Below are 14,486 nucleotides of genomic sequence, written 5' to 3'. Positions count from 1 at the left end.
CCACTCAGTGCCGCTGCTCACTTGCCATGTATATAAAGGTTGCAATAGTTAATCATTGAGACAGGGACAAATATTTATTCAGGGACTACCTTAACGTTGAATGTTATTTCCTCCATGACGTAAACTCGTTCAGGAAATGCTTTAGCCACCTCCTCCACACTGTTAAAATACTGCACTGGCTCCTTAATATCTCGGTCTTGTTCCAGCAGCTTAAACTGCCCTGAAAACAGATGATAAACAGAAGAATTGTAAGATATTTATACTAGACAACTGTCACTGTGGCAACTGCTAGCTCAACTTCACCATTTTGCTCAGTCAATTTTTCCAGTTATTAGCAACCAAACAAGAAGACGAAAGATTGTAGAGTCTCCTGAACCTGCCATGAAAGACACCCATTTTCACTGGCTTGGAATGAAAAGAACATGTGGCAGCCAAAGTGAAATTAAAAAAGATTGGTTTATCACATGCTCTCTAGAAATAGTAAATAATTATGGAGGCATTTGCATTTGTGTACTTAATTCAGTGTCATAGTATCTGTACAGATAGCATTTTTGGGCCTTTAATATTAAAAGTTTTACAGAAAGAAACCACACCTACAAAACCCCAAAACAATAAACATAAGGAGTCTGGGTTTGTTTTTAGCATCATCAAACAGCAGGCTAAACCTAAACCCTTTCACCCTTGGGCTTCCTTAAAAATGGAACAGCATCTAACTTTCCTTAATGATAAATTAAACCCTTTGAGAACTTTATCTAACATAAGATATTAAACCACACACATTTAAAACTCTTTTGAAGGTGTCTGCCTTCAGAAGAGCATGAGAAAGAAGTGTTTCTTGTTAACTTTACCTCCCCCCAGCAAGGAAACTTCAGCTATTTTCTATCTCTCGTAAAAGACAAGAACTAACATGGAGGGAGCCACCCCAGGCAGACCTGCCAGGGACAGCCAGGCATATCAATCACCTGTGTGCACTATGAACACAAAGTTTTAAAACTTTATTTTATAAATACAGATATAAGAAAAGCTTAAGACAATTTACTGTTTGTATGACTTAAGCTTAAAATCAGTGGAGTGATCTTTCCAAATTTAGAAATGGTAACTACTGCTAAGTTAAAGGCTGGTCTCAGCAAGACTTGATGTAAAAAACAACTTTAGAAAATGAGAAAAAGGTTGAATAAAATCTATGGTTGGTGCACCTCCTGTAAATCACATTATAAAATTTGCAATGCATGCACTGGATTATTGTTCCCAAATAGCGCTGAACTTCATTAAAATACATCCAGTACATGAGGATGTCAGCCACCTACAGAAATATTTTCTCACTCCTTCAGCATTCTAGAGCTCAGCATCCTGCTGCCCCTTTACATCCCATCAGGCTTGAGACTTCTGTGACACATTTGGAGAATTCACCCACACTGAACTATTTCAGGCCACACAACAGCAGAAGACAATGCAAACTCAGTGAGCCTGGACGCCCATGAGAGAGAGCTGTCCTGCCCCTGCCAGGTGTGTGCACACACGTGCACCCACCCACCCTTTAGGAGAGGTGCCAAAGCAAGAGGCTCAGTGCTGCCGCCCATCCCCAGCACCTGCTGCCGGGGCACACCCTTTTATGTTAAGAGCTCTGTGATTGCAACCCTGAATATCAACTTGCAAGGCAGAGGACGTCCTTTTATACCCTTCCACATGTTTTGTCTTTCTAAAGTGATCATGGTACCTTTGAAGTATTATCAGCAGGGTAACTACAGATGCTGGTATTTCTCACTGCAGGACTATTTTTCCAGTGTTTTAATAACCTTCATCGCACTTCCCAAAATCAGTTGAGTTTTCCCAACTTTGCGTCTGCTTCAGGACATGCTATGATGTGACACGCAACCAAGGCAATTCATGTACTTTGGAGACCAGCGCTGAGGTAGAAGCCGCAGGACTTTTGGTCTGACCTGAGGAAGCCCTTCCTACAGTGTACCACAGCAGGAATGGCTTCTCTGGGTCAGAGCAAAGGTCTGCCTCATGCACCATTCCACCTTAGACAGGAGTAAGCAACAGCCACGTAAGGAGGTTGGACTTAATGCACAATTAGCAATACTACTCAGAATCTCCTTCCCAGTTCTCAGAGGAACTCATGGCTGAAGGATGCCCAGTGCAGGGAAGAGGTTTTGGGCTTAGCAGTCTCAGAGGTTTTCTCCCCTGTAAATTTGTTTAATTGCTTTCTGACGGTATAGAAAACTTTCAATGTAGACATACCCTCTTATCTAGAAAAATATTGGTAAACTCTTTTCCCACAAACTTTAAAGTACCGCTGGGATTAAGACTACAAACTGTAAGAGCGATAAAGCTATACCTGGCAGACAGTATGGGTAGCCAGAGGAAACCTGACAGCAGACAAGCATTTGGAAAATGCTTCACATACTCAACAGAAACATGCCAGCATACTAAAGCTGAATTACTCAGCCTGTCCACTTTGAGCCCTTTTGGGTGCAAAGCAATACAGGGGCCAGGCAGCCAACACCTTTGGGCTTAGGGAATCTGAAAAATGAGCAGGAAGCTGCTCAGTTAACTGGTGCTGGGAAGTGCATTATGACTGATGCCAAAGCATGCACATGGAGAGATGAAGAGAGAACTGTGCTTTTTAATCCCTAGTCTGCCACAGACCATGAAAATCCTGTCTTCAGGATTTCCCTGTCAGCCACAGCCTAACCAAGAGGAAGATGCATCCCTTGGCTGAACAGGTCCTTTCCCTCACAGGCACCTCACTTTCCTGTAAAAAAAACTGAGGAGTGGGGAAGTTGAGTGAAGTCAGGTGCCCTTGTGCATGGAGTCAGGATGTGCCAGGACACTGTGTAGCAGCAGAGACTATGACCTGCACCAGGGAGCATCTGACAGCAAAGAAAAAACACTACTCTAAAGAACAGAGCCAGTAAATTTACTTCAGATAGTCACTAGGAGCAGGATGCTCTTAAATTTAACAGATGTCACACAGTGTTCCTTCACCATGGGCTGACCTGAGGCTGCGTTTATTTTCAATTGTTATCCTCTCTGACTACCGACACAGCCATTGGGATGCAGCCCTAACTGATTGGCCAGTTTGGGAGCTAGGGGTCTGATTTGCAGGATTCCTGGCTGTGGCTACCATTTGAGGTAAGCTGTGATTAGAGTTTTTAATGACAAAAAAACCCCTAACTCAAACTACAGCAAGTTTAGGTCATCTCAGACAGATATAAACTCAGTGGAGTTACTTCTGATTTGGTACTCCATGCTTATGCACAGAAATGAGGTGAACATGATATTGCACGGAAGCTAAATAGTTTTTTGAAGCTGTGGTACACTGCAGTAATAAAATTGTACTAGTTCAGAAATAAATTGAGAATTCTCACTTCAGAGTGGGAACTGAGTTGGGCACAGTAACAAAGCATGAATTCACATGAACGAAGAAGGAAAACAAAATACTGATTAGTAATACATGATACGAACAATACTCATCCAGCCCTTTGAATGAGACAGTGGCCTTTAATTCTAGGTTCTCCAGTTACTCTGTTTGCAAGCATAATAATACTATTTTTCTAGGACTGTTATATATTTAACAACAGTGAATCTGGTGGCAAGACAAGGCCAGTTACTCCCTGCAACCCAAAGTTCTACAAAAATGTCCCAAATTCCTCAGCATAGAACAAACGCATTGGGCTGTGTGCAACTGGGAGCAGAGTTTGCTCTTTACTGCAGAATTACACATTCCTGCAAAAAAAAAAAAGAAGAAAAAAAAAAGAAAAAAAGAAAATCATCACTGGGAGCTTTGGTCTGGTACAAAGCGACGCTCAGAGCTGTCTGTGTCGCTATCTGTGCCATCCTCCCCGTCCTTCAGCTGAGCCTCACAAACACAAAGCCGTCTGTGCCCTCCCTGCTAATAAGCAGCAGTTCACGAGGAGGTTGACGACAGAGGAGTACACACAGATCCCAAAGCACAGAAGAGAAGGGCAGCATTAATCTCTGCCTGTTACGAAATCAAGAAGTATGCTGTGCATGAGAGCTGTCAGGGCTAGACATTAAAATGCCTCTTCCTTGAAAAAGATGGGTTTATAATTTGAGATTTTCTGTAGACAGTTTTTAAAAATTTATTTCCTCATGAAAAAAGCAGACTTTTTTTTTATAGGAAGGAGAGAAAGAAGGGCTGAAGAGCCTATAATACACATTTGAACCAGATGTCAGTAACTAACTAACTAATGGGGAGGAAGCAGACAATTTCTTACTATGTTTCTGCCTGGTCTCTATTCAAGCCTCCATAAAAAAACAAAGACAGCACGGCTGAAACAAAAGTTTAATGGACAAAAATATGGCTTGACTGCATGTTGAAGTGGAAATTTATTCCACTTTGCAAGAGGCACAATTTCCTTGGGACACTTGACAAAATTGATAGCAAGCTTGAACAAACCACAGGGCAATTTCACTTTATGTTAATTAGGAATTTAACAAAAAAAGAAAGAAAATATAAAGCTAAACCTATACCGTTACAGAAGCTCATCCCTCTCTCACTAGCACAAAAAGAAAAATGAAATGTTTCTGTAGTAAATCAGTGAAGGTTCAGAAAGATCAAAGATTTGTAATACCTGCATGGTCCACTGAGCAGGTATGGCTCTTCCTCTGCAGCCAAACACAAGGGAGAAATGAACAACTACTGCAAGCTTTTTATCTCTTTATCTTTCTGTCTGGCCTCTGGCAGGCACAGTATTGGAGCAGTTTCATTCTAGTATATATTATCTCTGCAGATTATGAATTCTTATTTCTCTGTGAAGGTACTTACAGCAAAGACAGTAAATCTACTACTGGTGGAAATGAGTCTGGAGAGCTAAAAAAGCAAGGAAGGACCTAAACCAGTGCTTATTCTCCAGTTTATGAAGGCATTTATAAAAACCCATTAGGAGCAGGAAGATCAGTCCATCTTTCTCCTTGCCAGATTGGCCCTGGAATGGCTGTGAGCAAGGGCATTAATCAGCCCTTTCTGTCCCAACTTCTGCTGCTTCCAATGCTTAGGTTCTTGCAGGCTTACACACATTCCTAACTCCAACCCAGCTTATACAGGTTATTTCTGTGATGTAAGATCTCCTGGTTTTCAAAGTGACTTACCCCTTACCCTCAAATACTCCAGCAGTTTCCAACAGTCCAGAATGTTCCTGAAACAGAAACATTCTGTACAGTGTCTGCACTGTACCTAGACCCAGGCAGTCTTTATCTATGGCAGGCATTCACTGGCTGGACAAACTGTCAAGTTTTCATTGATACAAAAGCATGAGAGCACATTTATGCTCATACACCAAAAGCTGGAAAAACAAACTCTGTTAAAGAAAAATGTATGTCGTCAATAGCAAACATGGAAGGTCACTGAAACATCTGCTCAGCTGCGTTAGCTGCTAAATGTTTCTCCAAGGAGGCAGGAGCTGTATTGTCTTTCTTTGATTATTTAGGAAGTCTCACAGCCCTCTATGAGACTGTGTGCAAGGCCCAGTGCTTCTCAAGACCGTGCAGACAGCACAGCAGGGTAGCAAAAGTACTGCAGAGGTTATGTTTCATATTACTTGTTGACTGCTGACTGCATTTAAGTATTGCAAAGAACTACAGAGCTACTCAAAAAGGAAAGGCTCTACCTGACAAAATAACATAATTTTGGAAAAAGACAGTTCTTGCCTACATTTTTCAGCATTCCTGTGCATATCACAAGTAAATTACTTGTTTTTTCTTCACAAAATCATGTTCTTTGATATAACTGGGCAGAGTTGAAGAGCATAAACCAAAAGTACACTTCAGGAGAGCTGGTTCTTAGATGCGCCTGTACAGTGTTTATCTGATTGCGTATACAACTCTCCTCAATGTCTGATAAAGATATAAATTCATTTTAGTGGGGGACAATGGAAGGAATCTCAGTTTGTGGTCTCCCCATCAGCCCATCAACTAGATCATACGGTTGAGCTATTGCATCCCTAACTAATCCTTAGATAAGGCAGCCAGTCAAGAGAGAACATGGCAAAATAAAGACTCTAAAAAAATAGATTGAGCTATAACCATAACACTGCAGCCCAACTGCAATTAAAAAAAAATAGTCAACTTTTAATTTAAATTGACATTTGCCAATATGTCTTTGCATAGAACCTAAATGTAGCATTTTGTTGTTGCAAGAAGTGTTGTCCTAGCAGTGGCTGTAGCTGTCTAGACCTGAGAAAAAGAAGAAAAGCCCATCACAATCTTTGACAGAGCTATCATGTGGCTAACTGGGACCACAGTGTAAAATTAATACTGAAACTCTTTCAGGGACCTATCACTAAGCCAACATGAAAGGGTTTGGCAGACAAGCAGAAGTCATGATGAGTGGGAAATAAATGCCTTGCTTCACTTTTGTCATCTTCCAACTTGTCAACAGTGTGCATTTGTTCCCAGCTCTCCAGAGGAGAGAAGAGTGCAGGTACACTCAGCAGCAGAGCCTCACTGCAAAGAGAGAAATTGCAAGTGTAAATGGAATTACAGAATGCTGTTTTTAATAGCAGGAGCAGACAGTAGTCCACAAATGGACTAGTGTAGGCAGGCTCGCTGCTCACAGAGAAGACAGGAAAGTGAATCACCTGCTATGTTATCTCTGAACTCTCCATTGAAGGAGCTGCTGATTCCATCTCAGGTTGGGATGTGGCAGCAAACTAAGATGGATGCAGTGCCATGGTAAGTTCAACCCCTCAGTCAAAGATAGAGTAAGATAACCCAGTGTCACAAATTCATCCTTGTCTGCTACACCAATAGATTCTGAGAGCTATGGAAAAATGGCTTGGGAGCAGAGAAGATATTTTTTTGAGTTATTAATGAGAACTTCTTTGTTTATTTTCATATTGTAACCTGCTGAAGGCACACAGGAAACTACAAAAGGGTGGAGAATACAACAGGAAAATACACAAATATATCTTTGGTGCACAGCTTCCAAAGGATGACAACTGGGACACAAACTAGAAATGCTATGATTGATTCTTAAGGCATAATCTCCTTGAAACAGCTGTAAGGAACCAAAATATTCCTTCTGTTTTTTTAAGAACTGCCTGTCAATACTTTTTCTTGAGGAGACAGGTGAAGAAGAGGACCTCCTGTGTCCCAACTTATTCCCAGTCTTCTGGAAATTTTGGGAATGTATTAAAAAATAGATGGAACATGAACTAGAGACAGATCTAAGTAAACATGACACCAGTAGAATTCATCAAGTGTACTGGAGCTAAACTTATGGCACTGCAAAGCAGAGGGCAAGGCACAAAGGCACATTCAGTCAGCTGATATTGTGTAACATTTCATGGCAAAGGAGCCCTTCAGAACAGTTTTACTTCCTGGAAGTATTATGAAGATTTTGAAGGCTTGAATGCCTTTATTCCTCATTGTGTCATGTCTGTGGCACAAAATTCCCCATCAACCAAGAGAGAATGAGTCAGGCACCACAACCTGGTGAGACATGTTGAAGCAGAGCATCAGCCCACTGACACATCACCTGTGCATATGCACAGACACCATCTGAGAGATCAAGGAAGGGAATCCAACCAAGTTTCCCACACAGCAACGCAATGCTTGCTAATCAAACCCTCTAATCCTGTGCTGGCAAAGCAAAGGGGATGGTACAGCCTAGCATTCTCTTTTGTCTTATCTTACTTTTATGATTCGTAAGTAGCATAACAAAAAAAAGAGAAAGATTCTGTTGGCAGCATAACAAAGGAAAATCAGTTCAAATGGTGACTGATGATAGCTTAAAGCAGATTTAACTCACAGATATTGCAAGAGAGGGAATTTTAGGTTACAGATCATGTAAAAAGACAGACAGGGAAAACAAGCCTAACCTCCAACCTTTGTTTCATAAGTTATTATCATCACAAATACAAGATTACCACAATGAAATGTTCCATTTTACAGGGTCACATGTTTTCAGTGTCTGGACTGTAAGTTAACTAGATTTAACTTACTGGGTTATCATTGATCTAACCTGTAATTAGCATAATTTTCTTCCTTTCCCATGTACTTCCAACAGACATGAAGAGTATGTTCCATAAGCAGTGTGTTAGTTCACACACTCAGTTGACCATGCAGAGGACTCTGGTGACTACCACACTGTCTGACTTTCCTAATTACTTTTAACAAAAGCTGTGCTAAGTTTCCTGTTGAAGAGTAAGAATATAAAGACACACACATGAAGATGGGATGCTCTCCTGGTGAGTATCAGCACTTACCCTGATCACAGCTCAAAAAGGGATTGAGAGAAAGAGTTACAGAAAGCGCAGGTAAACCAACCCAGAGCTCGCATGAAACAATATTGAGGTGACTACATTTTACAGCAGCTGCCCAATAGCAAAATCTTTTCTTGTGTGAGCATCTTTCCCTTGGTACCGGAGTAGATAATATCCATGCAGATCTCAGTTATGACAATTTTTAGTAGTCACTGAAAGCTTATGGCTCCAACCTACTGCAGCAGCATCCAGGATCCTTATGGGAACATCCAATGGAACTGCCTGCCGCCAGAGAGGAAGACTTGATAAGAAGACAAAGACAACTCAATCCCTCACTTAGAAGTCTCTAACAAAAACTACCAGGAAAGAAAATGAGGCAGAATCAAGGGTGAAAGCATATATGGTTACAGTTCTTACTATACTTTGAAACATTTGCCTTACCAAGTAAATGCATTGCTTTCACTTTTACAATAACACTGATTCAAGGCTAAAAATCAATCCTAAGGAGCGGAGACCGAGCTTAGATATGTCAATGCAAAATGAACACCAAACCTTGCACTGGGTGGCAGATAAGACCCTTAACAGAACCTCACACTGTTGTACCCATAGATTTTTCTATTTGAGTGAAAGACATCACATACCTTTAAAAGTAAGAAGCAACATAGACCTAATCTGCGTTTTGGATCTAGTCCTAGCTGGGAGATCTCCTCCCAAATCATCAGTATACCTCCATCCCAAGACACACATACATTAAACAAACAGGGTTGTCTAAAACAGATTAACAGTTCATTAAAGCACAGCACAAAGTTGAGACGAGAGTAACAGAACAAACTCCTGGTTAACACTTGTAATTAATGTTATTAGTTTCAAGCAGGCTCAAACAGACTATGTTAGAATACCTGTTAAAGGTTAGCCAAGCATGCTGGGATTTTGCATCCAAATATGTTGCCTTTATACCACAGATTACACACCTCATTAACACTGATTTCAGAAGAAATTATGAATATGTAAGTTCTCCTCCTCAATGATGGCAGAGAAAATTCCTTTTCCTTTTATTTCAGAACAAATTTATAATTAATAATTTGGAGAAAACACAGTAACACAATCTGTTCCTGTAGGTTGATGCCCACACCAGCAGTTGCAGTCCATAATCTGCATGGGGATTATGCACTACAAGTACCTAATGAGTACAGAAACCCAATGACATCCTTCCCTTGCCTCAGCAGGTGCCTCCTCTCAGGAAATTCACCTTTGACACTTGCCATTTTGGTTGCTAAACCATGAACTTCAGTTCCTTGTGCAAATGAAGTGTCAATGAAAGAAACTGGAGTATTTTCTGAGAGCAGCAATATTTCAGGACCTGAGTTCAGTGGAACAGTTCTAGTGGAACAGTTTCTTTTAATTTCAGTGCCTAAATTTGTGCCAAAAAGATGAAAATTAATTTTTGCGCTGACAGAAAGATAAAAACCAGCCAGCATTCAAGAAAGAAACTGTTCACCTGTGGCAACAGAAAAATGTTATAGTGACAGAAGAGGCTTCATTCTTAGACAAACAGATGAATTTGAAAACAAGGCTAATAATTTTAAGGGACCAAAATTTGATTGCATGGAAGAGAGCCAACTTCTGCAAATTAGAAACAAGCAGGTTCCAGCCTCTGTGTCAGGCCTGCTATGAATCCTATAATTGCACTTTGATTTAAAAAATTGAGAGATTGCAATTATAGGGAGAGATTTAAGATGTGCAGAAGTGCATTTTTACCACAATATGGATTCCAGGGATCCTAACCACAAGCAAGTTGTGGATTTACACCAGACAGCTTTTTGGATTTGGTATCCATCTCTCAAAAAATAAATCTGTGAAGTGAAAGCAGCTCTCCCAAACAAGTTCATACACATTTTTCTATTTCTTGGTAAGTCAAAACTTTCACTAAGATAACAGCAGCAACCTCTGAGCGTAATCATTAACTTTGCCTTACTGAGTAACAGCTTTTATTTATTGATTTGGCAAAAGCTTCAAAGCCAGCACTCACCAAAACTCAAGCTCTTAATGGTTCTGCCACAGTGCAAAGACACTTTCTTCAATTGCAAACCGACCATCCTTTACGCTTTCTGCTCTTTTGCCGACAGATCTTTTTCCTCCTGCCACTCCCACATGAGTATCCCCATTTCTGTGGCCTGACCTGAGCACCATTCATTGCCTTCTTGCTCACTGAGAGTCTTTTGTGCCTTTCAGCTTCTGACCCCATCCCGTGGGCAACACACCCTGGCCCAAGTGTAGGACGGTGTGTCCTCCACGCAAGGAGAGCAGTCACATCACAGCACTGCTCCTGGCAGCCACTTGTGCTGCAGTAAACAAAGCTAAAGAAAAACTGTATTCACGAAGCAGAAATCTTTTAAATGCCCATAGACAAATTCTGTATAAAAAGTGCTTTTGTTTCCTGCTCAGGAACAGGTTTTTTAATTAACTGAATGGGAGGAGTTGTAAAAAAAAAGGAACAATGACTGAGTCAGAAGCTCAGTCAGTTCTCAGTAGCTTAACAGGGCTTTAACATGAGACAGAATAAACTTATTTCATTCAGTTAGACATTTTTATCAATGTGTAGAGAGACTTCAGAACTGAGGCTTGGTATCCTGAAAGACCGTCTGTGCATTATAGAGCAGCTTATTGTTTCAAAGCTTGTATCTCATTTGCTTGCTGAATATATATGTAGTTTCTAGCAGAGCCTGTATTTCCTCCACTTCTCCCCTCTCCCTCAACATAAATCTACTAAAGAATTGTACTCAAATTACTGCAGAATCTGTCACTCAATCAAGTGTCCAACATTTGTGAATCTGCAATGGGAAGAAGCAGTTTCTGTTATTCTGTGTAATTAAAAAGACAATTTTCTTTGGAAAGGTACTATCACTTTGCATTGCCAATGCCTGTCAATGCAGACTATACCTTAGTTTACATATTTATAATGTGTTTAAATTAGGAAGGAATTCAATTTATTAGGAAGGAATTCAATTTATTATAGTTCCGACCACCAGCAATCATGACCAAGTTCTGAAAAAACAAATTCACTTTACTTCTGGAACAAATTAAACAACATTTTGAAAACTGAAATGAAGCCAATTTCCAAAGAAACTCTTTAATTACACAATAGGTCTGGTTTATTCATCTGAGGTTTCCTGTCAAGGAGAGTATTCAGCTTTAAGTACATTCATGCTACAGCTAAAATTACATTAAGGAGAATTTAAAACAAGTGCAGAGCCAAAATAATACATGATCTGAAAATCACCTTGATGAAGTACACCTAGGAGCTTATGCTCCAAAAACTGTCATCTGTAATGCTGGAATATCTATCAAGCATACAAAGTAACTTGCAGCAAGCAAACATTTCTAATTTTTTTTTGGTTTAGGATCAGCAGTCACATTTGTGTCACTGCCTCAGTTGAGAGGCAGAAGGTGTTCTGATCCCTGCATTCTGCATGAGCTAAGCCATCTCTTCACTCGCTCCCTATGAATGCAACAGAGTTTGTCAGAATTGTCTGGTTTCCAGTACAAGAGGACATTGATTCAGCACTGTGCAATTTACCCATGAAGCAGACAAAGCTCTTGATAACAGCTCAAGATGAATGAAGGCAGCTTTTAAGAATGAGCGTTTTGGCATATGCTCACAGCATGTGCTAAAGTGTCACCAGGAAAAAAAAAAAAAAAGGAAAAAAGGGAAAGAGAGAGATGAGCTGAAAAGGTGGGTGAATAGAGATGATGAGTAAGAGCACATTGCTTCAGCACTGCCACTTCATTTAATTTTCAATGCTACTCAAGAAGGCAACAAAGATGATAAATCTAAAATGCAGATCTAGGCAAGATATGCATCTGCCTCAGTTCTCTTGAACGCATTCCGTCACACACCTTAAATAAGGAGGGTACCATCTAAATCTCTCTCTGGCAGTTCAACTTACCACAGCTGAATCCAAAAGGTATAAAGAAACAGAATACCCAGCCAAATTTTCCCTCTTGTAAGATGCCTGCCAGCTTGCTGAGAGCCAAATGAATCCCGTTACTAGAGGCTGCCAGCCTAGCCTAAAACAGCTTGATGGAAAAAAATGCTACAGACTACACATGGGGTGGTTTAATTCCAAAAAATGTTTTCAGACCACCACCTATGGGATTTTGTTTTCTTCATCTAAATGATAATTCATGAGTTAGAGTTGTACTAGTGAGTATTTTCCCTCTATGTCTTTCTAGTGAAAACTTCTCACTAATACTGGGCATCTCCCATTGAAAGGCATTTTTGCACCAATCCCACTTTATAGCCTTTCACTGAAGGCTGTGAAGTGGTAATTATCACAGTGGCTGGCCGCCTGTTTGTCTTTGAGTGCTCATGGACTTCCCAGCTGCTAGATTATCATGAGATATATTATTACATACTGATTTCTAAGTATAAAATCTAACATTAGCAGCTGCAAGTGTTCCAGGGAAATTCTGTGCTTTAAATTTCTGCAAAAAAACTTTGGTTGTAAAACAAGGTAATCTTAATTCTGCCTCTGTGATTAGGAAAAATATTAAAACTTTCATTAAAAAAAAAAGTTATTCCTTGAAAAAATAAGCTAAATCAATACTGGATCGTTTGCCTTAGCACACAGATTTAAAGTTGCAAAGATGCCATGGATGGGAAAAAGGCATATTAGAGTTTCAGACAATTAGAATTGGTTACTGTAGATATTTAGAAAGGGAGGCAGATGGTGCTTCGAGACCAGACGAATTGGGACATCCCAAGCTAGAAGTAACTCAAAACCAAAACTCATAATAAGATCAGCCTGCTAGAGCTGTTGCAAAGTTTTCCCGACAGCTTAATATTCTTTTCAGGAAAACGACTATTTCAGTTGAGATTTCCAAACATAGGAAACAGAGAGGCAAAGATGTTTAAAAACTCCTGCTTCTGAAATGACATAAATTATGCTCTTTCAAAGCACATTTTTCCTCAAAAAAGTCCAGTCCTTCCTTTTTTCAACGGCACTCCTGCATACCCAGCAAAGCAAAACTCAACAGCATGCAAGGCCTTGACAGACACACAGTGGCACAGTCATCACCGTGCTGCAGAAGGTCGCTTGGAAAAGGGTCACCTGCCCCAAGGAAGCAGACCAACACTTCTTTTACCCCTTAATTCTGCCACCTCCTCCTACCACACCAAGCTGCCTTGAGGGGACAGTGTCCATGCCACCAAAACCCTGCCACTGAAGGTGAGGGTCTCAGCTTGGCCAGCGATAGGTACAGGATTCACAGAAAAAAAGCTTCAGTGCCTGCCTACATAAATCAGTACAAAACACATTTAGTTAAATCATGAGAAAGACTGTGACCACCTAAGAAAAGCCAGATATAACCTGGTTTACAATCTTTGTCTTTTTGTTTGCTGGGGGCTCTCTTGAGCGATATCAAAGCAGGCAATTCACTTTTCCTCCTTGCAGTCACTCTCCATGCTTTGAGCACGTATTATTTTGGCCTCCCCAGCCACTCTTCAAGTTGGAATTGCCCAAGTGGCTGGGAGCCCAAATACCTACAGCAGTTACTTGATGTCTTCCCTACGTATTACCCTGTCCCAGTGATGCATCCCTGCCTGCTGCAGGCTCCTCATGGCTGAACAGGCAGCTCATTTGCCAGCTTTAGGAAGACTCAGCTGAGCCAGCTCTCAGAAAGCTGTATGCCAGCTGACCCAAGGCGTTCCTTGGACAGGAGTCAGAAAACCACTCTGCACACTTTCCATCTGATCCGCATTAAATGAGCCTTACAGTAGCCAAACACCATAAAGTGACAAACATCTGCACTACGGGAAAAAGGTGGCTATTTACATTTTACACAGTGGAGAAGACAAGTGGTACATCCAAACACAAGTGGATGTACACACTCCTGCTCCCCTGAGCCAGCACGTCTGACAGCAGTAAGGCAGACATGGCAGCAGCACGTTCCACCCCCAGCAGCACAGGATGCCTCCCTCGCAGGGACTCCCAGCACACAGACCCTGGTTGCCATCACGTGTCGGGCTGCTGCTCTGTCCCCGCTGCTGTTAAACATGCAAGGAGATGTTCTTACACATTCACAGGGGTATGTGGGCAGACCCTACATGCTTCACTTCCAGGGTTTCTAGAGGAAGTCTCAACCCTTGCAGACAGCTGATCTGCAAAGCCTGCTCATATCTTCATGCATGCTGAAGGCGTGGTCCTTTTTATTTTATTTATTCACATTTTCCTTGACACAAATCCTGTGCACCAA

General features: G+C 41.0%; 1 protein-coding gene across 1 annotated transcript in view; it reads right to left on the bottom strand.

Moving 5' to 3' along the window:
- GAREM1 (GRB2 associated regulator of MAPK1 subtype 1) overlaps positions 1–14,486 on the bottom strand; it is a 102,230-nt gene that overhangs the window by 24,453 nt on the left and 63,291 nt on the right. Inside the window, 1 exon segment of the mRNA XM_068189812.1 lies at positions 90–220. Within this exon segment, the coding sequence (XP_068045913.1) occupies positions 90–220 (131 nt within the window).

This window comes from Anomalospiza imberbis, chromosome 1, assembly GCF_031753505.1.
Source record: "Anomalospiza imberbis isolate Cuckoo-Finch-1a 21T00152 chromosome 1, ASM3175350v1, whole genome shotgun sequence".
NCBI classification, from domain to species: domain Eukaryota; kingdom Metazoa; phylum Chordata; class Aves; order Passeriformes; family Viduidae; genus Anomalospiza; species Anomalospiza imberbis.
The sequence above is the reverse complement of the archived record's forward strand: the minus strand, read 5'-3'. Positions and strand labels throughout refer to the sequence as shown.